The 27,428-nt window shown below is 44.5% G+C and overlaps 2 protein-coding genes across 8 annotated transcripts in view; one reads left to right on the top strand and one right to left on the bottom strand.

The window, feature by feature from the left end:
• CETN3 (centrin 3) lies at positions 1-27,034 on the bottom strand. 6 transcript variants are annotated; one of them, XM_030565659.1, is made up of 6 exons: positions 16,827-17,003; positions 15,850-15,964; positions 12,458-12,649; positions 1,961-2,023; positions 1,368-1,430; positions 1-518 (listed from the first exon to the last, which is right to left on the bottom strand). In XM_030565659.1, the coding sequence occupies exons 1-6, from the start codon at positions 16,986-16,988 to the stop codon at positions 475-477; spliced, it is 639 nt and encodes a 212-aa protein (XP_030421519.1). In that variant the 5' UTR covers positions 16,989-17,003; the 3' UTR covers positions 1-474. The 6 variants fall into 6 exon arrangements, with proteins under 6 accessions (XP_030421519.1, XP_030421521.1, XP_030421520.1 ...); XM_030565661.1 differs by lacking the exon at positions 1,368-1,430; XM_030565660.1 differs by lacking the exon at positions 1,961-2,023.
• Positions 23,422-27,428, top strand: part of POLR3G (RNA polymerase III subunit G) — a 39,661-nt gene continuing 35,654 nt past the window's right edge. The window contains exon 1 of one of the 2 annotated variants that reach the window (XM_030565663.1): positions 23,422-23,463. The gene's annotated coding sequence lies outside the window, so the exon portion shown is untranslated. The remainder of the gene's footprint in view (positions 23,464-27,428) is intronic. The other variant, XM_030565665.1, reaches the window with a different exon arrangement.

The following is a 27,428-nucleotide window of genomic DNA, read 5'->3' as shown; positions in this document are numbered from 1 at the left end:
TTAGTCTTAAATAAGCTTTATTTTTCAAAAGTAACAATTTAAGTTACAGTATAATTCAGTTTTGGATTAAACACAAACAAACAAAACTTTCAAACACCAATAATAAAAGAACATTTTATTAAAAATGGGAGTTTGTCAAAACTTTATATATCAAAACTAAGGCCACAGCTACTGCTAACAAAGTAAACTTCAAAAGATTTTTAAAATATGATTTAATTTAGAAATCTCATACAAAGCTATTTTACAAATGAATACTCAAACATTTCAAAAACTTAACATTGTTTATTCTAAAAATTAATGTTACAAATTACTGAAGTATCAGTACATAAAACTTATGTTTCTTTTGGTCCTTTGAGAAAAGTAATTTTTTTGCATGGGTCCAGCTACGGAAATAAACAGAACCATAAGATAGCAACTGCAATGTTAACAGCCAATAATCCTCCCTTTTTGTTGCTGAGTTCATTTTCTTGAACTTTAAACGTCTCCAGTCATAATAGCAATGAACTCCTCCTGATTGACTGTGGTAAGAGAGACAGAAGGTAGTTAGACAAACACAGTAGAGGTCTATAATAATGACAGAAAAATATGTAATGTATATGTTGCACATTTTATTTTAAAGCTTCCCTTTTGTATTCTTAGATACTGATCCAATCAATGCACATTGAAGTTAATAAACATAGGTCTGGATTTTTTGCTTCCAATTTATAACCAGTTAAGACTCTTCATTACACAAAATGTATTCACAACATTGTTTTCACAATTTTTAAAAACATAAGCCAGAAGTTCAGTATTTAGGCATTACTATAGAAGTCATTGAAGTCAAAAGCTCAGTGCACAACAATATCTTGCCATAGCAATAGTTCTATTTACCTATTATAAAAAGTAATTAAAAAAGATAAACTGTTAAAGAGACTGTAAAAGTCCAATTTGGAATATTGTGCACAGTTCTGATCACTCTTATACAGAAACAACGGAGAAGTTATGAGGAAATGTTAAATGTATTCAGCATTTCATCGTTGGAAAAAAACCTTTCACTGTGGAGATGTTAGAGTCTCTTCATGGTTATGGTCTAATTTCAGTTTGCCTTTAAAGCAGGATTCAATTACTTTGTTATGTATGAAAAATACATTATCTTCCCCAAAATTATAGTACTTATAATGAATTTACAAGTAAATTTGTTAATTAGTTTGAGTTAAAATTAAACTGGATCCTTAAGAAATTTAGCTTCTGTTGCAGTTTTTCCTTTGCCCCAGATAATTTTAATAATGGACTAACAATTGTGACAGGTTGCCCCCCTTAAGACACCACCTGATGTGCTGAGATACCACTGAGCTTGCCTGTTATGCCAGCCTGGGCAGCCTTTTTACCTGTCTTGCTGAGCCAAGCTATTAAGCCTCCTCCAGGACACACACAGGCAGGGCCACACCCAACTGCAGAACGAAACAGACACTGAGATCAGTTCTGGGAAGGCTCAACTTAAGCAACTTGCCCCAGCACTGATGTGTCCAACTCCCTTGGAGTGCAGACCCAAAGTTCTATTATGAAATCTGCCTCCATTTCTTTATCAGCCTATAGCTGCCTCAGTTCCAGGGCCCTCTGATGTGCAGCCTTTTGTTCATCAATTTCCATCTGTTTTAATTCTAACTAACTATCTGTAATGCATTTTTCGCTTTCTTCTACTTGCAATCTGTAGCACTCCAACTTTTTGATAGCTTCACTTTCACTCATTTTGCTGTTTTTCTGCCTCTACTTCCCTTCCCCAAAATAAACAAACCAGTAACCATTTTGTCTGTTCTCTAGTCACCACACTTAAAACCACCACCAATGTTTCAGGGCAATAAGCTGTGCAAACTATCCTGCCTACTATGCCACTATGATGGGTTGTCCCCCTTAGGATGCCACCTGATGTGTTAAGATACCACTGAACCTGCCCGTTATGCCCACCTAGGCACCTTTTTACCTGTCCTGTTGAGCCAAGCTATTAAGCCTCCTCCAGCACACACACAGGCAGGGCCACACCCAACTGCAGAACGAAACAGACACTGAGAACAGTTCTGGAAAGGCTCAGCTTAAGGGATTTGCCCCCAGCACTCGTGTCCACCTCCCTTGGAGTTCAGACCCAAAAGGTATATTACGAAATCTGCCTCCTCCCTCAATGTGAAGGAAGGTATGCACAGCCTCTTACTGCCTCCCCCCTCAATTGTGAATTGTCCAAACGGGGTTATATCATAGACAAGAAATAATTTTATTAACTAAAAAAAAAGTGAATTTTAAGTGAATATAAGAGAGACAGAACAAAGCAGATTACTGAGCACATAAAAGAAAATACGCAAGCTAAGCTCAATATACTTAAGAAGCAGGTTACAAAAGATAATTTCTTACCCTAAATGTTATTTTAGACAGGCTGCAAAATTTCCGTGATTTAGGGTTCCAGTTATATTTCTTTTCAGACTGGACTCCTGTCTCAGTCTGGACTCCCACCCCCACCCCCTCTTCCGCTGTTCCTTCAGGTGTCTTTAGCAGTCTTTCTTCTTGGGCAGACAGGCCATGGACAAGAGGAGTCCCATTTGCCTTCCTCTCCACTCTTAAATAAGACATAAGGCAGGAATCCTGTTTCCCAAACTTGACTCCCCTTCCCTTTCAGTGGCAAGTTACAAGAAGTCCCAGATAATGTTTAGTATCAGGTGACAAGACCACCTGACTTAGCAGTGTCACAGTTACATCCTCGGATGCCTCCCAGGAGAGGGAGAGATTAGTATCTTCATGGTCTTGTTGTTCCTTCCTGATAGCCCATCAAATCTGATGGCCTGTTGTCTGGTGGGTGTCTTCCGAATACACACCCAATTGTAATTGTTACATAGTTCATATTCCTAACTTTAGATGCAAAAGTGATACGTGCATACAAACTGGATAATCACATTCAGTAAATTTTAACCTTTCCAATGATACCTTACAAGACCTATCTTGCATAAAGTATATCTCAGTTATGTTGTATCCATATTATAAGCATATTTTCATAAAGAATATGGAGCGAAACATCACAACAACCATGCTTCAAACTTTCCATATGATTAAAATTAATTGAAATCTTACACACAAGCTAAAGTTGAAGAAATTAGGCTGTAACTAAGTGAAGTTATTACTGATTGTTGTATCCAATCGTTATGATTGTATAGGCTACATCAGTAGTTCTCAAACTTCACTGCATTGTGATCCCCTCTGACAACAAAAATTACTATATGACTCCAGGAGGAAGGACCAAAGACCGAGTCCCACCACCCCAGGACCCCGCCACCCAGGGCAGGGGAGGGGCCAAAGCTGAAGTCCAAGGGCTTCTGCCCTGGGCAGGGGGCATGGAACCTTAACCCTGGGCGTTGGGACTTGGGTTTGAGACTTGCTGGGGACCAGGGCCAACACCAACCTTGTTGTTAAAATGGGGTAGTGACCCACTTTGGGGTCCCGACTCACAGTTTGAGAACCCCTTTGTTACATAGAGGTTCAGACCTAGAGCTGAAGTAATTCTTGAAGAGCCATTTTGACATCAGAGGTAACTCCACCAATCACTATACTCCTCTAAAGCTAATCCACACACATCCCCTCTCCGGCTCCTATGCAGAGGTACGGCCAGGCGGCTCTGCACGCTGCCTCATCTGCAGGCACTACCCCTGCAGCTCTCATTGGAGTGCATAGGAACCGGAGCGGGGCCATGCCGCGGCTTCCGGGAGCCATGTGGTGCAGCCCCCAACCCAGTGCCCAGGCTAGAGTGGGGCCGAGCCACGTAGTCAGGCCCCTGACCCAGCGCCCCAGCCAGAGCATGGTGGAGCCACATTGTGCAGCTCACGGGCCAGATCCAGCCTGCACCCTGTAGTTTGCCCACCCCAGCTTTACATAGTTAGTTTTGAGATCCACTGAGAGTCCATAGTGGCTTTTTACCAAGCCACATCGAATGTAAATTCAGGGGTCAGAATTTGACTTTAATCAATCAGTCAATTTTGTTCTCAGAAAAAGACACTAGGTGTAGCCCTTCACACCTAGCAAGTTACCAAAGTGGCCTGCAAATTCTGCCCACATTCCTAAAATATAAGGCAAGTATACACAACAAAATTAAGTCAACTTAAGTTACAACAACGTACAGCCACCACAGTAATTAAATCACATTTGCGTATCCATGCTATGCTCCTTGTGTCAGTGATGCATGTCCTCACTACCAGCGCCTGCATTGATGCAGAGAGCTGTGCACCATAACTAGCTATCCCACTGTGCAACTTGCTACCACCTAACACAGGGTGTTTTGGGAAGGGTTTGCAATGTCTCGGGGGGGGGGAAATGAGTTGCACCAGGGTGATGGCGAACATGGTTTCAATGTCTCATGATATTTTCTCCATCCCATAATTTTGTCTGCATCCCATAATGTTCTATGCCTCTTTTCAAAAGTCCCACAAACCCACACGTTCACTCTATGTGTGAGAAGCATGGATCCTGCACAGCTCTGCAAGACTGATGAGCTTTGAGAGCACAGGGCACCTGATTCCGCAGTATTTGCAGAGCCACCAGAGGAGCCACAGGGACCACGACCCAATTCTTTGGAGGCTAGCTTGCTGTGGGACATAAAAAGAAAAAATTCAATGTTGCTGGCATTCACAGAGCAGCTGCAGATGGTGGGATGCCAGTTCTGGGCCCAAGATCCAAGCACTGATGGGCGAGATCACAATGTTATGCAGGTACAGGATGATGCACAAGGCCACATTTCTGGATTTCTGTGCAGAGCTCACCCCAGCTCTCCAGCACAGTGACACCAAAATAAGATAAGGCCTGCACTGACAGTGGAGAAGTGAGTGACAATCACTGCATGGAAACTTGCAATGCCAGATTGCTACTGATCAGTCGGGAATCAATTTGGAGTTGGGAAATCCACCGTGAGGGTTGCTGTGGTGCAAGCATGCAGGGCCATTAACTGTGTCCTGCTGTGAAGGACTGTGACTCTTACCAATGTGCAGGACAGAGTGGATGGGTTTTGCAGCAATGGAATTCCAGAAGTGCAGTGGGGCAACAGATGGCACACACATCCCTATTTTGGCACCAGACCGCACTGTCACAGAGTACATCAACATAAAGGGCTACTTTTCCATGGTACTGCAAGCAGTGGTAGATCACCATGGACGTTGTAGTGACATCAGTGTGGGATGGTCAGGGAACGCACGTGACACTTGCATCTTTAAGAACACAGGCCTGTTCAGAAAGCTGCAAGCAGGGACTTTCTTTCCAGACCAAAGGATTACCATTCTGATCCTTAGAAACCCAGTCTACCCCTTTCTCCCGTGGCCCATGAAGCCGTAAACCGACCACCTCGACAGCAGCAAGGAGCACTTCAACTACAGGCTCAGCAGCTGCAGAATGACAGCTGAATGTGCCTTTGGCCATTTGAAAGGCTGTTGGCAGTGTCTTCTCATGAGATTAGACCTCAGTGAAAAAAATATCCCAATGTTATAGCTTCCTGCTGTGTGCTTCATAATATCTGTGTAGCAAAGAAGGAAAAAAGTTTCCTGGGGTGAAGGTGGAACAGCTGTCAGTTATAAGAATTGCTCAATAAGGAGCTATATCGTCCAGGGAGGCTTTGAAAGACCATTTCAATAGTGAGATACAGTAACGCGTGTTGCTGTAACATGATCTGACATTGTTTTTTGCACCCCAATGTGAACCTTGTAATGAGCGCTATGTGTGCAGTAAAATCCTTGTCTGCTCTGTCAGCTAGGGCGATCCTTCAAGACCTGTGCTGATTATCTGAAGCACCAGAGGTTTGCAGGATCTCTTGGAACATGTCATCCTATGTCCTCTTCCTTCTCCTTATCTGGCTGAGTTGCTCCGCTGGTGTGGATGGTGGGACTGTCAAGGCCACATTTCCAGCAGCAACATGCAGAGGTTCTATTATGAGTATATTCACAAAATAAATGGAAACTTGGTATAATGAACTCACTACCTTCGATCCACACAAGTTGCAAGCACTACATTCTCACTCCTTCTGGGGATTCACAGAGCACGGCAGGTGTCCCAGCCATGGTGAGTACAGACCAGGGAGGGGATGCGTGTGGAGTTCGAACAATAAGGGCAGGGAGTAGCTCACATGCCTGCAGATCTGACAGTTGAACTGAATACTGACACCATTCTCCACAGGCAGTGGCGATTTCAGATGAGATATCTCACTCTGGAGGGTAACAGAGGCTGAAAGGAAACAGTTCTTTCACACTTCCAACTGCAGACTGGGGCTATATGTTATTACCCTGTGCGTTGCAACAGTGCCTGCTGAAGTAACTACTGAGTGGCACGGGAGAATGTCCTACCGCAGCAGAAGAAATAAGGCAGCCCTCCCCAGAAACCTGCAGCAGAGGATTGCAGACTACTTTCAGGAAAGTTTCCTCAAGATCTCTATAGAAGATTCACGGGACATCCTGGTGCACATTAACAAACTATTCTGCAGGGCTCCCTCTGCCTAACTGTACATGGGAATGAGAACAAGAGAGCAACTCTACCTCTATTGGATATTTAACTATCTTTTCTAGCATGATTAAAAAAGAGTAAATGAACAGACATATCACTGCAATATCAAAGCAAACTGCATACTTATCAGTGATTACTTCCCCTGCATCAGGCTCACCCATGCTGGACTGCAGGGACGCGCTTGACTGCTCTGGAGTCAAAAAACATCCTGGCTTGCTGAACCACTGGATCCCCCGGTCGCTTGTCTCCCATATTCCTCCTCCTCACTGTTCTCTCCAGGGACCTGTAACTCCGGCTCCTCCAAAGTATCCACAGGGCTCTTGGGAATAATTGTGGAGTCTGAGGATGCAGCTCTTTGTAAAAGCAGCATGTCTGCAGCTCTGCACTAAAGTGACTGTTAGACTCCTTTGCCTTCTGGAACACTTGCCGCTGCTCCTTGTCTTTCATACTGCATTCCCGTGGGCCCCTCCTGTAGCCCTAGCTCCCTCCCCCCCCACACACACACAAAACCCAAGCAAACTGCTTGTACATATCAATGTTTCTATAGCTGGATCGAAGCTGTGCCTGCACAGCCTCTTCTCCTCACAGATCCAGGAGATCCGCCACTCCTGTGTATTCCAGGCAGGATCCTGTCTGCAGCATGGAGCCTGCATGGTCAGCTAGGCAGTCGCTAAGAGAGCTCTCAACACCAAGCAAACAGGAAATGGAATTTTAAAAATTCACAAGACTTTAGAGAGGAGAGGTGTACACCTGTATACCTGGCCACTGGGCAGCAGAGTTCAAAATGATGACCAGAGCAGTCACCATATGGCATTGTGGGACATCTCCTGGAGGCCACTAAAGTCAACGTAAATAACATGGTGTCTACACTGACACTGGGTCGACCCAACTACATTGACCTAAGGGTTATGCCTCTCACAGTGGTGGAGTTAAGTCGGTGTGGCAGGAGGAACATTTTAGCATAGACGCTTACTAAGTTAGGTCAACGTAAGCTGCCTTGCACTGACCCAATTCTGTAGAGTAGATCAGGCCTTCATCGTCATTAAAACAGATAAGGGGCTTATTTAGCTGATTTCTGCTTAGCTTTCGCTCTAATTTTTCCATACACACAGATATACAACACTCCCACTCGCACACCAGTCCCTATAACTTAAATCAAGCTATTCCTCTTATAGGAAGCAAGAAAGATCCATTGTTATTTTTAATTTTAAAATATTGTAGTAGGTGCTCCGATATTATGGCAATGGAAGTCATATAAACAAAGCGGAGAGATATAGGCTTTAGGCTACTATTGCATCATAACACTTGCTATGTAAGCTGCCTGAAATTAGTTGCACAGAACTAGAACATAAAAATGCAAACCCGTTGATATGTCCCAAAGGAGACAAGATGTCAGAGTACCTAGAACAGTTGTTGCTTGGGTAAGACAATATTCGTTAATACTGCAAAAACCCTGTTTTTCTATTACTTGCTTTTGGATTTTCCCCATCTTTACTAAAAATTAGGTTCTATCTCATAGTAATTGTGACATTGCATTGAATACTGATAAGATTAGAGATTTGTTTTCAACATAAACATGGAAAATATAAGCCATTTAATACTATATTTAGAGAATGAGTTTCTTTTAATTTACTAACTAAATCTCTTTGAATGTGTCAAAAGCACTTTGCACTGAGTCACCATAACAAATACGTTTGTTTTTTAAAATATTTTGTGTTATCCAACCCTAAAAGTGTCTATAAAAAAATTATCAGAGGGATAGCCGTGTTAGTCTGGATCTGTAAAAGCAGCAAAGAATCCTGTGGCATCTTATAGACTAACAGACGTTTTGGAGCATGAGCTTTCGTGGATGAATACCCACTTCTGCATCTGAAGAAGTGGGTATTCACCCACGAAAGCTCATGCTCCAAAACGTCTGTTAGTCTATAAGGCGCCACAGGATTCTTTGCTGCTTTTATAAAAAAATTACGACACATTTTCCCCTATGTGTTCACAAAACTCCAAAAGAACTCGTGTGATTTAATTAAACCTTTTCCAAAACAATCATCAGGCTGAGGTTGCCAATCAAGGAGGCCTGGTCTACCTTCAGAGCCCAGCAATATTTATCCTGCATTTGACCAAAGGTCACTGCAGCATAGTGTAAAGGTCTCCCACATAGGAAGTACACTGCCTCTTCAGGAACTCTCAACAACTGAGAGTTCAGGTCAAAATACCAATTGAGTCTCAAATTGTGCTACTAGTGTACTGCTGTTCCAGTGCATTTTTATTATTTTGGAGAGAGAAAAATACCATACCTAGAATATATCTGAAGAATCCCTCAGACAACAAGAACTAGCTCATGCAGGTACAGCATTACATTTCTTGTGCCATATGCTTACCCCTCAAGCTACAAATCTGCCAACATAGGACATAAGCCACTGAAATGTGTGAAAAGTTCCTGAAAAACGTGACCTGTGTTTTGCTGCATGTCACCATGTAATGGATAATTACAATTTTAAGTGTATAGTCTGTTTTTCAAGATGCATTCACACCGTGTGACTCAAATAAGCCAGTTTTCCAGTACGTCACTATTGCCTCCCAGCAGAGTCCCAGCTTGGAACCCTTTGTCCTAGACAGCTTGTACATCACAATCATGATTTTTAGTGGCAGACCCATAGATCAGGTGGGGAAATTAAGCATCCAGCCTTCTGCTTAATTTAATCTGGCCTGCAGCAAGTCTCTGCGCTGTGGGCTGGAAGCCCCGAGCCTTGATGCCCCCGCCCAGGGCTGCAGCCGCAAGCGCCGGCTCACCCTGTTGTGGGGGGAGCTAGGGTTGCCAGGCCGTTAAAAGTCTGGTCAGCTTTGCGCAGCTTCCCAGAAGCAGCCGGCATGTCTGGCCCCTAGGTGCAGGGGTGATCAGGAAAACTCCATGTGCTGCCCCCAACCCCAACTGTGCAGCTCTCATTGGCTGGGAACCTGGGCCAATGGGAGCTGGGGGGAGGGGGATGCACCGCGCACAGCTGCCTAGCCACGTCTCCGCAATGCCGGCGAGACATGGCAGTCGCTTCCGGGAGCAGTGCGAAGCCAGGGAACCTGCCTTAGCAGTGCTACGCCGCCAACTGAGAGCTGCCTGAAGCAGGCCGGAGCCCACACCCCAAACTCCCTGCCCCAGGTTGGAACCCTCTCCCGCACCCAAACTCCCTCCCAGACCCTGCACCCCGAACCCCCTACCCCAGGTCAGAACTCCCTCCCAGAGCCCTCTGCCCCAGCCAAGAGCCTTCTCCTGTATCCCCAACTCCTCATCCCTGGCCCCACCCCATAGCCCACACCTCCAGTGGAGCCCACACCCCCTCTGGCACCCCAACCCCCTGCCCTATCCTGCACCCTGAACCCCTCATTTCTGGCCCCACCCTGGAGCCTGCACCCCCAGGTGGAGCCCTCACTCCCTCCCCGCCCAGCCCAGTGAAAGTGAGTGAGGGTGGGGGACTAGAGTGAGTGGGGGGTGGGGCCACAGAGAAGTGACCGGCCCTCGGGGAAGGGGCAGGGCAGAGGACAGGGTAAGGGTGGAAACCTTAGGGGAAGTCCCAAGCCTCCGCGCCACCCCATGGGGCTGAAGCCGTGAGCACTGGCTTGCCCCGCTGCAGGGGGAAGTCATGAGCCTCCGCACTCCCTCCTTCATACTCTGTGTGGCTGCGTGTGGTTCACGATTTATTTTTTTCTGTGAGTCAATGGCCCCTGATAGAAAAAAAGGTTCCCCACCTCTGCAGTAGATCATCAAATAGCTAGGACTTGGGCTTCTTTTCAGTCTTACCAAATTCTACCTCACTGGCTGATATCAAAAAGTGTATCCATGCAGCTCGGCCACTAGGGTGTAGGGCAGGGGTTCTCAAATGTGGGTTGAGACCTCAAAGTGGGTCGTGACCCCATTTCAATGGGGTCGTCAGGGCTGGCTTAGACTTGCTGGGGCCCACAGCCAAAGCCCAAGCCCAAGGGCTTCAGTCCCGAGCAACGAGGCTGAAGTTACAGACCCCTTTCCTGGGGCTGAAGCAGATGCAGAGGCAAAGGTATGGAGAATTTTCTCCTTTACTTCTCTGCTGGAGCTTTGCTATTGCTGATAAAAGTGTTGGTGCAGTAGAAGCCACTGAGAGGCTACAGGAGACTGAATGCTGCTCAAGCAGTATTAAGTTGTGATTTAGTGTAGTTGGAAGTCGTGGATTTCATATGCTGTTCCACTCACGGTCCCAAAATACCACAGAAACCTGACCTCATGAAGCTCCAGCACAGAAGCTGTTAGAGAGGAGAAAATGATGCTCTGGAGCCGTACTTCAACTGCCATTTCTGCTCTCCAAGGACAGAACCAGTAGATTTGGGTAGCCTCCGCTAATGGGAGGGAAAGGGGACAAACTAGTATTGGTTGTCAGTGGACCTTTGTTCTAGCACAAAACAATACCATTTTAACATAAGAGGGCTGTTAACATAAAAGAGGTGTTATTTCTATAGTTATAGTATATTTTAAAAATGATACTAGTAGTCAGTTTTAGATATTTTTTCAGCAGGGAGAGTTATAGCAAAGATGAAAAGATTTTGTTACATAGCCCAAATGTTTGGAGCTAAATAGAACAACGATTCACAGATTTATTTTTTTCAGAATGAATCTTTAAGTGTAAGAAACAGCATCAGTTTGCTTTAGAGAACTGAAAGAAACACAAAATCTTACAGAAAAACAATGTCATAGATCAATATTATGCTGTCAGTCTCCTACATACATTCCTGTACTTGAATACCTAATGACAAAAATGAATGGTTCAGTGGATAATAGGACTGGAGACTTTCACTTCTAGGTCACCATTTTTAATTCAGAAACGTCAGCAGTGACCCAAAGTAGTTACAACTCAGTTATCTTTGCGAAATAAATTGGTGGTCTCTATTCAATTCCTGCTTACAAGGTGTACACATAACAAAAGTTACCATCACAACTGGCACCCTTGTTGGTAACTTCAGTAAAGAGGCCAAGGACTTAATATGCTTGCAGACTGAACTACTCTCTCAACCTTAGAAGTCCTCTTTTCAAAAGCGCACTGAGGTCAACTGTGAAGATGCTGGGGCAGGGAGAGGTTGGGGGAAGAGAGGAAGGAGGAGACTTTCATCTACAGCTGTGTGCTGTACCTATTCTGAAGATAATTTGAGGATTTCAGCCTACAGCATTATTAATGTAGCAATTTTTGAGTACCAAATCCACTTAAACTGAAGGAACTCACAGGACTTTTTCATTATTACAGTCACCCCATTTAAAGATGAAATAGTCCCAAAAGAAAGTATCTGATTAGAGTAGCATTCTAACTGATGAAGAAAAACTAACTACTATCATCATCACTTGTTTCCTAGCAGTGGTAGCTATGTGATGTGTTCATGTATGGCCTGTTTAGGCCTGAGATACTTAACTAACAGTCCTTCACTAACTCCTTAGTGGCAGTTGCTAATAGATATAGCACTTACTCCTATGGATGGCCTTTTCAGAGACATCCTTTGTGATTTTCCTTTAGGATTTATCAATTTCACCATATTCAATAATTCAGTTAAGTATTTCGTGATTTGTGTGGAAATTACTGCAGTGTAGTTCAATTCTAGAAGTGGCATAATGAAGTTCCATGTCTGACTCAATTACTTCCACACCTTACTAGACCTCTAATATACCCCAGTTGTATCGGAGTTACTGATGATCACATTCAAACAAGAAAGAACCCAACTTAACTTTCAGGTCTCAAGATGTGTTTGCAGAGTTAGAAATGATTAAATAAATAATAGTAATCAATCTCTTATTTTGTCAACTTAAGCAAATTTGTTCTGAAAGTCATTAAAAGACAAAGAATTTAACACTGACCACTTTACAGTCACTTCTCAGACCAGAACCACATTTTAAGTCAAGATTGGGACAAAACTAACAAGGCAAGATGAGTTTTGTTTTGTTCAGTTCAACACTTACTTTCTCCATCTCCATCTTTATCAAATTCTTCAATCATAGCTCGTAGTTCTTCATCAGACATGTTTTCACCCAGTTCTCTAGCAACACGGCGCAGGTTTCTCAAGCTTATTTTACCTGAGTCATCATCATCAAATAATTTGAATGCTTTGAGTATCTCTTCTTGTGGATCTCTGTCCAATATCCAGTCTGTCACTAATGTAGGGAAAATAAGATACCATTTATTTAAAAAATGGCAATTTCACAGTGTCCCAGCTCTACTTTCTAAGTGAAGTTAGTCCTTTTTTCCTAAGCTTCTAGTTTTTAAAACTATTTCACCTGTTCAGATTTCTCTTAACTTTCAAAGAGGCATTTTTAATTTACTATTAAAGGCTTAAACATTGGTATTTCTAGTTAGTTACAACAGTTTTTGCACAGTTCCTAAGTTAAGATCTGTTGAATATCCCAGACTCATCTTTGTTTCATGTCTTCCATTCAGTTTTAATATCAACACTAAATTTTAGGATTGGGCCAGAAAAGAAGACTGTCTTCAAACACTGTCTCCTGTGAAGACAAGATGTCTGATTAGGATGTTAAATGTTTGCTGTATAATAATCAAAGGCGCCAGTTGGAGGACTGCATGGCTAGTGCAGCATTATTCCAAAACAGAAAAAGGATCAGTCTGGAAGAGGAAACTTAAGCCAAGTCTCTTCAGCACTGTGCACTTCAGATTTGACAGCAACTGAGATGGTATAGTCTTAGAAAGGAAGCTTCAGGGAACCACCCTGAATCTGCCTTTCCTTCTACTTTTTCTAGCAAAAGTGCCTTAATCATTGTCACTTCCCAATACCTACATTTTCAGGGCATAATTTATAGACTAGGACAGGGGGTTTCAAACTTCATTTCACCATGACCCCACTTCTGCCCTTCCTGCAGCCCCCATTGGCCTGGAGCAGTGAACTGCAGCCAGCGGCAGCCGCGATCGGCCCAATCTGCGGATGCGGCTGGTAAACAAACCGGCCCAGCCTGCCAGGGGCTTTCCCTGATCAAGCGGCAGACTGGCTTTGAGAACCACTGCCATAGAGTTTAAAATCATCAAATTTTGGTGTAGACCCGTTTATAAGCCGACCCCTACTCTATGATGCATCACTTTTTTACCAAAAATATCTGGCTTATGAATGAGTATATATGGTAAATAGAAATATAAAAGTTGAGGGTGGAGAGTCACTGGACATATACTTTTTAACAGCACTTTACACTTTCACTGCTGCATTTTTCTAGTTTAGTTCAATATGCTTATGCCACATTTATTTATTTACTTGTTTATCTTATTTCCTTCTATTTTCCCTGTATATCTTTCTCTTTGTGGTATGTCCAATTACAATGGAGGTTGAAAAGCAGTTTAACCTCATTTGTACTTTTGATATGTAGACCTTTCCCACAGTACTAGTCTGCAGGAGGCTAAGTCTACACAGCCATAGTCTCTTTCAAATTGGTGCTCTGGGAAGAGCTCTACTATGCAGGATGTATAAATGTGATTGTGTTGCTTCTAAATTTTGTGGAATCCTCTTGATACTGAGAGAGAAGCAGTTGGGTACTAAAAAGCATAGGTATCTAAAAATGAGAGCTATGATACAAACTGCAACAAGAACAAAACAGTGAGGGTAATTAACCATTTCAACAAGTTACCAAAGGTTAGGGTAGATTCTCCTACACTGGAAATTTTTAAATCAAGATCGGATGTTTTTCTAAAAGATGTGCTCTTGTTCAAACAGGAATCAAGTCAGGGAAGTCCTATGGTCTGTGTTATACATGAGGTCAGACTAGATGATTACAATGATCCCTTATGGCTTTGTAATCTATGAAAAAAGCCCCAACCCCCCAAGGCATTGAGGAGGCTTTTACTATATAAAGCAAGACACTAATCCAGGAAGGCTTAATCAATCTTGATTATTCTTTTTATCACATCCATTTGTGAGTCCTATAGCAGAGAAAAGCAAGACAAAATAATCTGTCGTGTCAAAATATTTCACTAGTAATTGCTTCACTCATTTCTGGAAACAGAGAAAACATCTTCACACTTTGTACCTGCTAAGTCTTGTATTACAGGACTTGCTATTTATGACTTTCAACAAGCCATTATAAATACTTCACCCCTGCTGGGGCTTACAGAACCATTTAGAACTTGCTATTGTTTGCAGATGGAATGAACTGTCTGGTTTAGTGAACTTGACAGGAAAAAATTAGATCTAAGCCCACAAATTTATTGTGGCTCTGCTGAAAATTTTGAGTGTATTGATTTAGCTTTAAAATAATCATGTATGTATAGAGGCATTACATTATTTGAATCATCTTAGTTGTCCTTTGACCTTGACAAATTTAGATTTACTTATCCAAAGAGCACTCCAAAAAATTAATTGAAACATATTATCCTAAAAGACTGAAGATACAAAATGTATGTCAATTAAAGATACAAAATATATGCAAATTTCAAAGAGGGTTCTTAACTTTATAAACCAAAAACAAACATAATAGTTTTATTCATTTTGTTTTTTGTGGTTCATTCCTATGTTTAAGCTAGTAAACAATTTGCAGTATAGTAGTGAAGATGATTAAGGTGTATTTCTTCCCTTCTAATTTACATCAGAGAAACCAAAATGTGGCTAACTAATTTTACTGTGCTGTAAATTCCTGTATCTCACATTCCTCCACTCAGTCCAGTTCATTCAGCTAGATGAAGTATCCCATACCAGTTAAGGAGAAAGGGCCAACTGATTTTCACCAGAGCTGAAATTGACTCAAAGTTTAGAGATGAGTTCAGACAAGAGTATCACCTTCTTATGCTGTAAGTGGTTCTGTCCAGCTGAGCTGCCTCATGGCCACTCAAAGCAGGAATAGGGACAGAAGAATAGAAACTGTTTGAACATAAGGGATAAAAGGGGAAAAACAGGAAAGCACACATATAAGAAAAGAGAAATTCTATCTCATCAGAAGCAGCACCTATCAGACAGACAAAGAGTACTTCCTCCAGAAAAATCACTCCTCATATGTAGCCGCAGTACAAAGAGTAGGGAGGTATGAATCAATTTAGCTAAGTTAAGAAAAATGCAAAAAGCCCCAAAACCATAGCAGGAAGGGGAGAGAGAGAGAGCGCACATGTGTGCGCTGGCAATGAAGTGTTTCTTTAACATTTCCTTTTGATAGATAGGGGACCTAGGGTCAAAGTCTATTAAACTGAACATCTTCCATTAAGACCTCTTCCCACCCATCTTGAATCAACTGCAATGACAGTATTGAATACCAGAGTTACAAACTGACCGGTCAACCACACATCTCATTTGGAACCAGAAGCATGCAATCAGGCAGCAGCAGAGGTAAACAAAACTTTCAATATGTACTTAAAATCATATACGTACCAACTTCATTAAAATCTTCAAAGGTGATTTTGCCTGTTGCATCTCTATCATAATCTTTAAGTATTTTTAGTACATCAGCTTTTTTTACATCAAAACCCAAGGCTCTCATTGCCACCTTTTGGAATAAAACAGAAGTACAACAATATAAAACCTTCAAAATATAGATCAGACGTCTCTTAATCCTTTTAAGAAGGAAATGTTACATAAAGCTATGCATTTTAGAGGGGAACTGTGTTCTTTATTTCAACTGTGAACATTTGTAGTTACCCTTCTACAGCTAAATTAAGAATCTTGGCATTCACTCTAAATCACACTTGTCAAATCCTTTCCCACTATATACACATGCAAACTCCACTGCAGATAAGGGTTATACAGGAAAGGGAGTTACTCTGTCTTATATGCCTCTGTTCTCCAACTGTCTCATCTAGAGAACCACAGTGTAGGTAATACCTAATCATACAGATATTGAACCTTTTATACAATAATGAGAGATGTGGATGCAAGTATTTCCCTTGAGTCCTAACTATACTGTCCAAAGGTATAAAACATCCATACACCCCGACCCCCCACCAACAGTCCCCAGTTCTCCACCACCTTCAGAAGACCTAAACTAGCTGAGTTTTGAAACAAGTGGTTGGAGGAATAAGGAGGGAGTTTGCATGGCTCTACAGAGGTAAGACATTCAAAGAACAGGAGTCACAAAGTAAATAACTCTCTTCTCTTCATTCTAGCATTGCATTCACAAAGCGACTGTAGGAGGCTAGCTAGCTATTTCCTCCCAGAGAAGCCCTACTAGTTACATAATAAGAGAAGTACTGCCCTCCAGAAAACATGATGCAGTATCAAGAGAACACTGATTTATACAGCATCTTGGATGCTGAGCACTCCTGAAAATAAGGCCAATTTATTTACCTGTCTAAATGTGGGAGTTCTTTTAGAAATATAGCCAATCAAAAGTTAAGTGAAAAACAAGTTACCTTTAATTCATGATAATCTATTGCTTTATCTTTATCTGTGTCAAACAACTCAAAAGCATCTTTAATTTCTTGCTTCTGTTCTTCAGTCAGTTCTCTTCTTTTTTTCCTTCTGGTTTTGTCTACCGCAAGATCATTCCTACAAGTTAAAAAAAATAAGCTCATTGTAAATAATAATAGGATTTATCATTTTCAAAGCACGTTACAAATGTAAACAATACAACAACATGCCTGAGAGGTATACAGATATTCTACCGATTTTGCACAAGAAGAAAAATGAGGAAGAGAGGCACAAGTGACTTGCCCAAACCCGAAGAGGGACTCTATGGCACAGCAAGGATTATTTATTTATACAGACTTGTAGTATAGTATCTAGGACATACTTCTAGGGCAGGAGTGGGCAAACTCCCTAAACAGCCTAACCCCTGCCCTCATCCACCCCATCCCACTTCCTGCCCCATGGCTGCCCCCCTCAGAATCCCTGACTCATCCAACCCACCCTGGTCCTTGTCCCCTGACAACCCTCTCCCAGGAACTCCCAGCTCCTAACTGCCCCCCCATGACCCCACCTCCTATCCAACCCCCCTGCTCCCTGTCCCCTGACTGCCCCGACCCCTATCCACACCCCTGCCCCCTGACAGGCCCCCCAGGACTCCCATGCCGATCCAATCGACCCCTGCTTCCTGACTGCCCCCTGGAACTCCCTGCCCCTTATCCAACCCCCCCACCCGGCTCCCTGTGCCCTTACCATGCCACTCAGAGCACCAGGACTGGCAGCCCCATCACCTGGCCGGATCCAGCCCTGCCGCCTGGCCGGAGCCAGCCCCGCTGTCGTGCAGTCTAAAGCACTGGAGCAGGCCAGCGGCTCTTGCAGCCATGCTGCCAGGCAGGAAATTGCAGCCCTGCCGCCCAGAGCGCTGGTGGCACGGAGAGTTGAGGCTATGGAGGAGGAGGGACACCAGGGGAGAGGCCGGGGGCTAGCTTCCAGGGCCAGGAACTCAAGGGCTGGGCAAGAGAGTCCCATGGGCCAGATGTGGCCCACGAGCCATAGTTTCCCCCCTCTGCTCTAGGCGCTCTAACAGTAATTAATAAATAAATACAGTCTCAAAATCCACACATCTAATGATTTGCTCATACAGCTCCATATAACTTTTCACACCAACACAATAATAATCATAATCACTCCATATCTGACCACACTAAATCCCTCCTTTCAAATCCTCCCCAAATGGCCCAAGAGACTAAACCAAGAAGGTTTTACTAAGGTTTTAATTTACTACTGGAATACTGATAAATCTGGCAAACCAAAGTGGGACAGTGAACTCCAGATCAGTACCCCTCGTGGAAAATGCCCTGTCGGTAGCCCCTTTCATTTAAACCGGGAGTGCCTCACATGATCATAAATATGTGTTTTCACACAGCTAGAGAGGCACTTTCTCAGGTAACAAGATCTTAAATCATTTCTTTTATTTATTTATATTTATAAAAAAAGATACCTACTCTATACTCTGGGTTACAATATTACACAAAATTGCCATAAAACTTCTTTTGTACAATTCTCCAAACAGCAAATAACGCTTCAAAGAAATGCATAAATTTAGCAATTTACGGGTTAAAACTTTAAAATCCTAAATTCTGCTGGAATGGCAACAAGAAGATAGTGAAAATGGAGCATGTTTCATAAGCACAAGCTGGGAAACTATATGCAGAGCAAACCGATTCTGCATTAGCTTCAGCTTGTTAATGGTTTCAAGATGTAGCACTGTGTAGAGTATATTACAGTAGTATAGTCTTGTGGTGACAAAGGCAGCCAAAGCAGAAGAAAAAACCATGAGCCACAGTTACTACCTAAATATCTGGGAGAAAGCCAGGAACTAAGATGCCTGAACTACAAATAAATTACCAATGGCAGCCCATTCGCTCCAATAATGGTGCAGACCCCCACCCTCCATCCCCCCAAAAAGCTCTTTTTAGTTCTTCTGGTTGTAACCCCCAACTTTCCAATATTACTTCAATCTTGCCTCTTTTCAGCCAGTTAGGTCTTGTCAAAGCTTCACCTCAAGCAGAAAATGGGTCATTTGTTCCACTACACTGGCAGGGTCAGAAAGGATAGGCAGAGGTGGATCTCATCAGAATAGCCCATCTCTACTCACCAATCCTTGTAGTCTCAAAGACATGTGAAAAGGGGATGACAATCTTATGTGCCCCTACAAGTAATACAAGCAATTTCTCAAACTATCAGCTGAGATGTCTCACAAGAAAAGACTGGAGCCTGTTCAGAGAGAGCAGCAAATAATCCTGTGGCACCTTATAGACTAAAAGACGTTTTGGAGCATGAGCTTTCGTGGGTGAATACCCACTTCGTTAGATGCGTGTAGTGGAAATTTCCAGGGGCAGGTATATATGTGCAAGCAAGCTAGAGATAATGAGGTTAGTTCAATCAGGGAGGATGAGGCCCTGTTCTAGCAGTTGAGGTGTGAAAACCAAGGGAGGAGAAATTGGTTCTGTAGTTGGCAAGCCATTCACAGTCTTTGTTTAATCCTGAGATGATGGTGTCAAATTTGCAGATGAACTGAAGCTCAGCAGTTTCTCTTTAAAGTCTGGTCGTGAAGTTTTTTTGCTGCAGGATGGCCACCTTAAGGTCTGCTATAGTGTGGCCAGGGAGGTTGAAGTGTTCTGCTACAGGTTTTTGTATATTGCCATTCCTAATATCTGATATGTGTCCATTTATCCTTTTCCGTAGAGACTGTCCAGTTTGGCCAATGTACATAGCAGAGGGGCACTGCTGGCAGATGATGGCATATATTACATTGGTGGACATGCAGGTGAATGAACTGGTGATGGTGTGGCTGATCTGGTTAGGTCCTGTGATGGTGTCGCTGGTGTAGATATGTGGGCAGAGTTGGCATGGAGGTTTGTTGCATGGATTGGTTCCTGAGCTAGAGTTACTATGGGGCGGTGTGCAGTTACTGGTGAGAATATGTTTTCAGGTTGGCAGGTTGTTTGTGGGCGAGGACTGGCCTGCCACCCAAGGCCTGTGAAAGTGTAGGGTCATTGTCCAGGATGGGTTGTAGATCCCTGATGATGCGTTGGAGGGGTTTTAGCTGGGTATTGTATGTGATGGCCAGTGGAGTCCTGTTGGTTTCTCTCTTGGGTTTGTCTTGCAGTAGGAGGCTTCTGGGTACATGTCTGGCTCTGTTGATCTGTTTCCTTATTTCCTCGTGCGGGTATTGTAGTTTTGAGAATGCTTGGTGGAGATTTTGTAGGTGGTGGTCTCTGTCTGAGGGGTTAGAGCAGATGCGGTTGTACCTCAGTGCTTGGCTGTAGACAATGGATCGTGTGATGTGCCCGGGATGGAAGCTGGAGGCATGAAGGTAGACATAGCGGTCGGTAGGTTTTCGGTATAGGGTGTTGGTAATGTGACCATCACTTATTTGCACCGTGGTATCTAGGAAGTGGACCTCCTGTGTAGATTGGTCCAGGCTGAGGCTGATGGTGGGGTGGAAGCTGTTGAAATCATGGTGGAATGTTTCCAGAGTCTCCTTCCCATGGGTCCAGATGATGAAGATGTCATCAATGTAGCGTAGGTACAGAAGGGGCGTGAGTGGACGAAAGCTGAGGAAGGGTTGTTCCAAGTCGGCCATAAAAATATTGGCATATTGTGGGGCCGTGCGAGTGCCCATAGCAGTGCCACTGATCTGGAGATATATATTGTCATCAAATTTGAAATAGTTGTGTGTGAGGATAAAGGCACAGAGCTCAGCAGCCAATTGTGCTGTGGCATCATCAGGGATACTGTTCCTGATCGCTTGTATTCCATCTGTGTGTGGGATGTTTGTGTAAAGAGCCTCTACATCCATGGTGGCTAGGATGGTGTTTTCTGGAAGGTCACCAATGCATTGTAGTTTCCTCAGGAAATCAGTGGTATCACGGAGATAGCTGGGAGTGTTGGTGGCACAGGGTCTGAGTAGAGAGTCCACATATCCAGACAGTCCTTCGATGACAGTGCCAATGCCCAAGATGATGGGGAATCCAGGATTTCCGGGTTTGTGGATCTTGGGTAGTAGATAGAATAACCCCGGTCAGTTCATCTGCAAATCTGACACCATCAGCTCAGGATTAAACAAAGACTGTGAATGGCTTGCCAACTACAGAACCAATTTCTCCTCCCTTGGTTTTCACACCTCAACTGCTAGAACAGGGCCTCATCCTCCCTGATTGAACTAACCTCATTATCTCTAGCTTGCTTGCACATATATACCTGCCCCTGGAAATTTCCACTACATGCATCTGACGAAGTGGGTATTCACCCACGAAAGCTCATGCTCCAAAACGTCCGTTAGTCTATAAGGTGCCACAGGATTATTTGCTGCTTTTACAGATCCAGACTAACACGGCTATCCCTCTGATACTATCCAGAGAGACTCCATCCCAACTCTCTCCACCTAGGGTTCACATACTGGTCAATATCTCATGGTCAATGGCATCAAAGGCAGTTGACAGATTCCTTATGATACAGCACCAAAACAGAAAGCCAAAATGGCATTAAGCAATAGCTGAAAACACCAAGACAATGCACCAAGAGCTGCTAACAGAGTACTAAGGGACCTCAAGTAAAGTTGCTGAAGGATCATAAAACTTTTAAGGTACCTTAACTTATGTAAAAAAAAATTAACTAACAAATCAAAGCATAGAGGCAGCATATGGTCTAGGTCGGGGTGGCCCACTTGAGCCTGAGAAGGAGTCAGAATTTACCAATTTACATTGCCAAAGAGACACAGTAATATGTCAGTAGCCCTCCATCAGCTCCCCCACCCTGCTCCCAGCACCTCCCACCCACCAGCAACCCTGATGATCAGCATCTCCCCCTCCCTCCCCACACATCCCGATCAGCTGTTTCTTGGCATACAGGAGGCTCTGGGTGGGTGGAGAAGTTAGAGCATTGCAGGCTAAGCGTAGGGGGCAGGAAGGGGTGGAGTGGCAGTAGGGCCTGTGGCAGAGCCAGGGGTTGAGACCCCCCCTCCTGTCCACATTGGAAAGTTGGCACCTATAGCTCCAATTCCAGAATCAGTCCTATACAAGGAGCAGCATATTAACTTCTGACGCGCCACATGTGGCTCTGGAGCTACAGGTTGGCCACCCCTGGTCTAGGTGACAGGGCAGTGGCCTGGTGATCCAGGCCAGAAAACCCAGATTCAAATCCTGCCTTTAACTATTAACCTGCTGTGTAAGCTAGAACAAGTCACTACCTTTGTGTACATGTTTTCCCTTTCACCTTTTGTCTGTCACCTCTCTCTCTCCAAGGCAGGGACGAGTGGCTCTCTCTATATATACACTTTTGTACAGTGCCCAGCACAACGGGACACCTGTCTTAGCTGGAGCATCTAAGACCCTACTGCACTATAAATAATAATGCCAAAAAGATATCTTTAGACACAGTGCTGACGTGCCCCATAGCAAGAGCTGAGGATATCCCAAAAAAGAAAATCCAGGTAGCCAAAGTCTCAAAGTAAATTAAGGTAACTTCTAAGCATGACCAAAGACACTCCAAAAACTTGAAAAGAAGCACCCCTTTTTGTGAACATAAGATACTCGCACAAACATCAGGAGAAATCCACTACATGATGAAAATCACAGAAAAGAGGAAACAAATAAAAGGATTCCTGAAACAACACACAGGTGAATTGAAGTGGAGAGATGGAGTGGCAATTGAAATGATGTAGCCCTGAGGAAAGCTTATTTGCTAACTGTGGTTAAAAATGAAGTGATTGGAACATTTTGGAGGCTGCAAATGTAGGCCCAAAGAACATACAGCCTCTGGTCACTACAGCTACCGTTAATGGCCAAAAACCTTCAAGCCTTGCTTACACTAGAAAATTGTTCCTAAATATTTTCCACTGTTGCTACCTTCTGTTGAGTTCCCTAAGAGGTAGCAAGAGCACAAGTTTAGACAGCACAGCAAACAGCTATCAGCGCTTTGCCTACATGACTTCTCCCAAAAGTCACTACCACATATGGAGCTGAGACAACGGTGCCAGTAGCAATGGTGGGAAATTCTAGGAAATATACCCTACTATAAAGAAAGCCTTGCACTAGCAAGTTGAGGTCCAGGGGTGAGAATGCTAGTGGTTAGTATCTATAAATTCCAATTTCTAATACAGTACTCTTTAGATAAATAGCATGCACAAAAGATTTTTTAAAAAATCCTTTAAAACATACACATTAAGGCTTTTTCTGCTCCCCTGCACATTTTTAAAGAAAATATTTGCAAATATTGTGCAAGTACATCTCTCTTTCTCTTGGCATGTGAGGAGAGATGAAGTTCTTGAAAAATATGGATACAGCATATTGTATAGCATGCATGTAGTGAGTGAGAGCTGTGAGGATGTTGTGAACATGATAGTGGCTGATGGCTACTGCTGAAGTATCAACAGCGTGGAACTGGAAGCCTGCGCACACAAGATATGCATAAAGGGTCAGCTGGTGCACACGCAAGGAGTGGTTGTTACATGCTGGGGATACATGTGCTAGATTACATAAGAACGGCCCTACTGGGTCAGATCAAAGATCCATCTAGCCCAGTATCCTGTCTTCCAACAATGGCCAGAGCCAGGTGCCCCAGAGGGAATGAACAGAACAGGTAATCACCAAGTGATTCATCCCCTGTCACTCATTCCCAGTAGTAAGGCTGTTTGGATGTTAAAGGATTACGGTAGTGTGTAGATCCCTAGTGATTACTGTATAGTGCATTCACAAGGGTATTTGTTAAAGGGAAGAAGTGTTGATTCAGGATAAGGGGTGCAGGTGTTGTTTGGATATAGAGGATTGTTTGCTAAGGGGGACTGAGTACAGTTTGGAGATATTGATGGATGACCCCAGGGAAATTTGCTTGGAGGGTATCTGTTTAAAGTGGGAATGTCAGGTTGCGCACAGGGATGTTTGCTTTGATAGTCTTGAAGCAGTCTTGAAGGTATTGTTATCCTCTGTGTATACACACACATTGGCATTTTACTGGGGTGTTACTGGATATGGATATGCGTTGAGGGTGTTTGTTCAGGATAAAGGTGTTAGCTTGCAGTAAGAATGCTGGATTGCAGATGAGTGTATTCACTCAAGTTGTTGCTGCATGCGAGGTGTTTCTTTGCAGAGGGAGTTCACTGTATGGACTGGCTGGTGTTGGGTTGCGTGCATGTGCATGCATTGGTGACTGTTCCATGAGGGCTACTGACATGATGCTAGAGCAGTAGTTCTCAAACTTTTGTACTGGTAACCCTTTCACATAGCAAGCCATTGAGTGTGACACCGCCCCCCCCTTAAATATATTAAAAAGTGTTTTTAATCTATAACACTATAAATGCTGGATGCAAAGCAGGGTTTGGGTGGAGTCTGACAGCTTGCAACCCCCCACGTAATAACCTCACAACCTCCTAAGGGGTCCTGACCCCCAGTTTGAGAAACTTTGTGCTAGAGAACTGTTACTGAATGAGTAGGTGGGACAGCTGCCTGTGATGGGTGTTCACTGAGTATTTGTTTACTGCATACTCTTACAGAAATTGCTTCTCTTCATCCCCTGGAAAAAGGGCAGAAAATTCTGATGGATGACAGAGTACCCTATCAGAAATTACTTGCTCTCACCTTTCCTCGCCCCATTTACTTTGTCAGTAACACTAGCCTAGACAACTCTTTGCTACTCACACAAACATCTCCATGCTTTCTTCCATGGTGACCTTATACCAGGAACTCTCACCAAAACCCTACACTTCTCCTATTATAAATTATGTATTACATGTATTGCAATAGCATCTAGGAGCTCATTATGCACCAAAATCCCATTGGGCTTGGCATCGTACAACAGCACAAAAAATTGCTACCTCAAAGCATTTATACTTGGGATTCCGTCATCAGCAACCAGCCCATGGTGTAGCTGTACCAGTGCAAACAAAGCATATACAAGAAAAACTAAGGCTTGCACCAGCTGAACCCACCTTGCACTCTTCTGATCCCTAGCTGGTGAAGAGTTTATGTATGGGACCACTCCAGCCATTAAAATTTTGTGCATTCCAGCTCCAGGCTTCTGTACTTTATGAAAGGCCCAAAACAGCCCACAGTTAGCTATAGAGTGGGGACGTGGAAAAGTAGTTTAGATCCACCCTTCATTGATTCTAATCTAAGACCAAAAGGGACCACTGCGATCATCTAGTCCAACATCTTGTATTATCACAAGCCATAGAACTCTCACAAAATAATTTCTAGAGCATCCATTTTAGGGATCCAAACTTGATTTAAAGTTTGTCAGTGATGGAATATCAACCATAAACCTTGAGAAATTGTTCCAACTTTACTCACTTCTTCAGCTGTAGGAATGAAGTTCACATTTTTTAAAAACTTAAATATATTCGATACCTTTTAAGTTCTTTGGAGACAGTACTGTGTCTACCCAAGTATTTGTTTAACACTTAGTAAAATGGAAGTTTGATCCTGAAAAGGGCCTTAGTACAATACTGAAATGCAAATAATAAATTACTAGCACCACCTTTCCCTCCCATTCTGCAGATGCACTGAGTACATACTCAGTATATCGGAAAATTGAAAAACAGGTGCACCAATGTATTGATTTATACAGACAAAATGCAGGATTTGGCCAAATATGTGCTTTACAAAGCTCTAATCACATGTATCCTATTATTTACTGTATTGACAGTATGAGAAATGCAACAGGAAAGATGATGTCTTAACACTAGATTCTGAAATCTTATTTATTTTTGATGCCTAGCTGCTCTCACAGGCAAAACAAACTTATTGAAAGTCATTGCAAAGTTATGATTATTTAAAACGAAATGTCTGTTTTAACAATGAAGTTTCTGAAGCAAAACTGAATCAAAAAAGCTGGACTTTATGGGTCTTGTACATACATATGGCAACAGCCCTTACTAAATAATAGTCTGTACAGCTTAACCAAAGCGTTAAGGCCGCATCTGCCCAAGGGGTCCGCACTGATCCTGTGGAGGTATCACCCTGAGCGGCTAAATACTTTAGCTAATCTTAATGACTATTGCTCGGTGTGGGCTGCTGTCACGGGCAGACGAGGGGGCGGACACAGTTAGCATGCAGGAGGGTTGTAGGTCACCGAAGGGCTGCTGCGATGCTGTGCCAGACGCTCCCCACGGCCTCATGCCTTCGCACTGGGCCTTTTTTTTGCTACCTTGAAACCGGCAGGAGTCCTGCAAAACGCTAAACCCGTGTCTCGCCAGGCAGGGCCGCCTAAAGGATTCCGGGGGCCTGGGGCCGTCGGCGGCAGGCGACTCCGGTGGAGCATCCGCAGGCGTGCCTGCGGGAAGTCTACCGGCGCCGCGGGACCGGCAAGCGGCAGGGCGCCCCCTGCGCGGCGAAATGTCTAGAGCTGGCCCTGTTTGGCGGGGGGGATCCCCGCCGCGGGTCTTCGGGGCACTTCGGCAGTGGGTCCCGGAACGGAAGGGCCCCCCGCCGCCGAATTACCGCCGAAGACCGGGTTGCACTTCAGTGGCAGGTCCCGCTTCGGCGGTAGTTCACTGGTGGGGGGGGCCTTCCGCCCTGGAGCGGAAGGACCCCCCTCGACGGCAAAGACCGGGAGCGGAAAAAGCTCCAGGGCCCGGCCCCGCAAGAGTTTTCCGGGCCCCGCTCCAGGGCCCCCGAAAAACTCGTGGGGGCCCCTGCGGAGCCCGGGGCAAATTGCCCCTCTTGCCCCCCCGGGCAGCCCTGTCGCCAGAGGGGAAGGGCCCTGACACAAGGGTAGGCTGTAGCAGGCAGCTACTGGCGGCAAAGAGCTGGGATACATGGGCCCCAAGGTGCCGCCAAAGCCCCAGCGCTGGGCGGGGGCCCCGAGTCGCCCCAGTCACTGAGCAACGCCGGCCCTTCCTCCCCGCCTCCCCTCTCTGCCCGGGCCCGCCCACTGGGGTAGTAGCCCTGGAGGGGAGCGGCCTCAGCAAGGGCGCTCGGTCCCGGCCGGTCACAGCCTAGGCTCAGACCCCGGCGCCTCGCTCCATCCATACCGACCTCAAGGCCAAACTCATGGTCCCGTGCCCAGACCGGGCTAAGCCGCAGTGGGCTTCCCCTGCCGTCACCGGCACCAACAACGGCGGCACCGCCGCTCCAGCTTCCCCTTGGAAACGCGATACACTCTAGACACAACGGCCGAGTTGACCGCTACCGCTAATCTAAGTGGCTGAACAACAGCTTCCTCCCACCCTCCTCCCTGAAGTACTCTCTTATTGGTTGAAATGATTGTCAACCAAAGAGATTTGGTTGAAGCGTGCGGCTGCGATTTTACCCAGAATGCCTCACGGCTCAGGCTTTGCATTGGGGAAGCGGAGGTTAAATTTCAAAAGCGGTGGGAATGTGGGTGAGATGCCGGATGTAGTTGCGAGGCTCTACCCTCCCGCTAGCGTCAGGCGGCCCCTGCCCGGGGTTTGCAGCGAGGCAGCCTGTGACGCTCAGGAGGCTGCCGGGGGAGGCGGAGTCTTTTCAGTCAGGAGGCGGGAACGCTGAGGTGGGCTGGTTTCTGTGGAGCCGGATGGAGCCCGTCTAGGCACCAACACTGACAAAGTCTCTGGCCTCAAGGGTCTGGCC

The sequence above is a fragment of the Gopherus evgoodei genome, chromosome 6 (assembly GCF_007399415.2).
Source record: "Gopherus evgoodei ecotype Sinaloan lineage chromosome 6, rGopEvg1_v1.p, whole genome shotgun sequence".
In the NCBI taxonomy this organism is placed as follows: Eukaryota; Metazoa; Chordata; order Testudines; family Testudinidae; genus Gopherus; species Gopherus evgoodei.
Note: the sequence above shows the minus strand (reverse complement) of the source record. Positions and strands in the feature narration are given on the sequence as shown.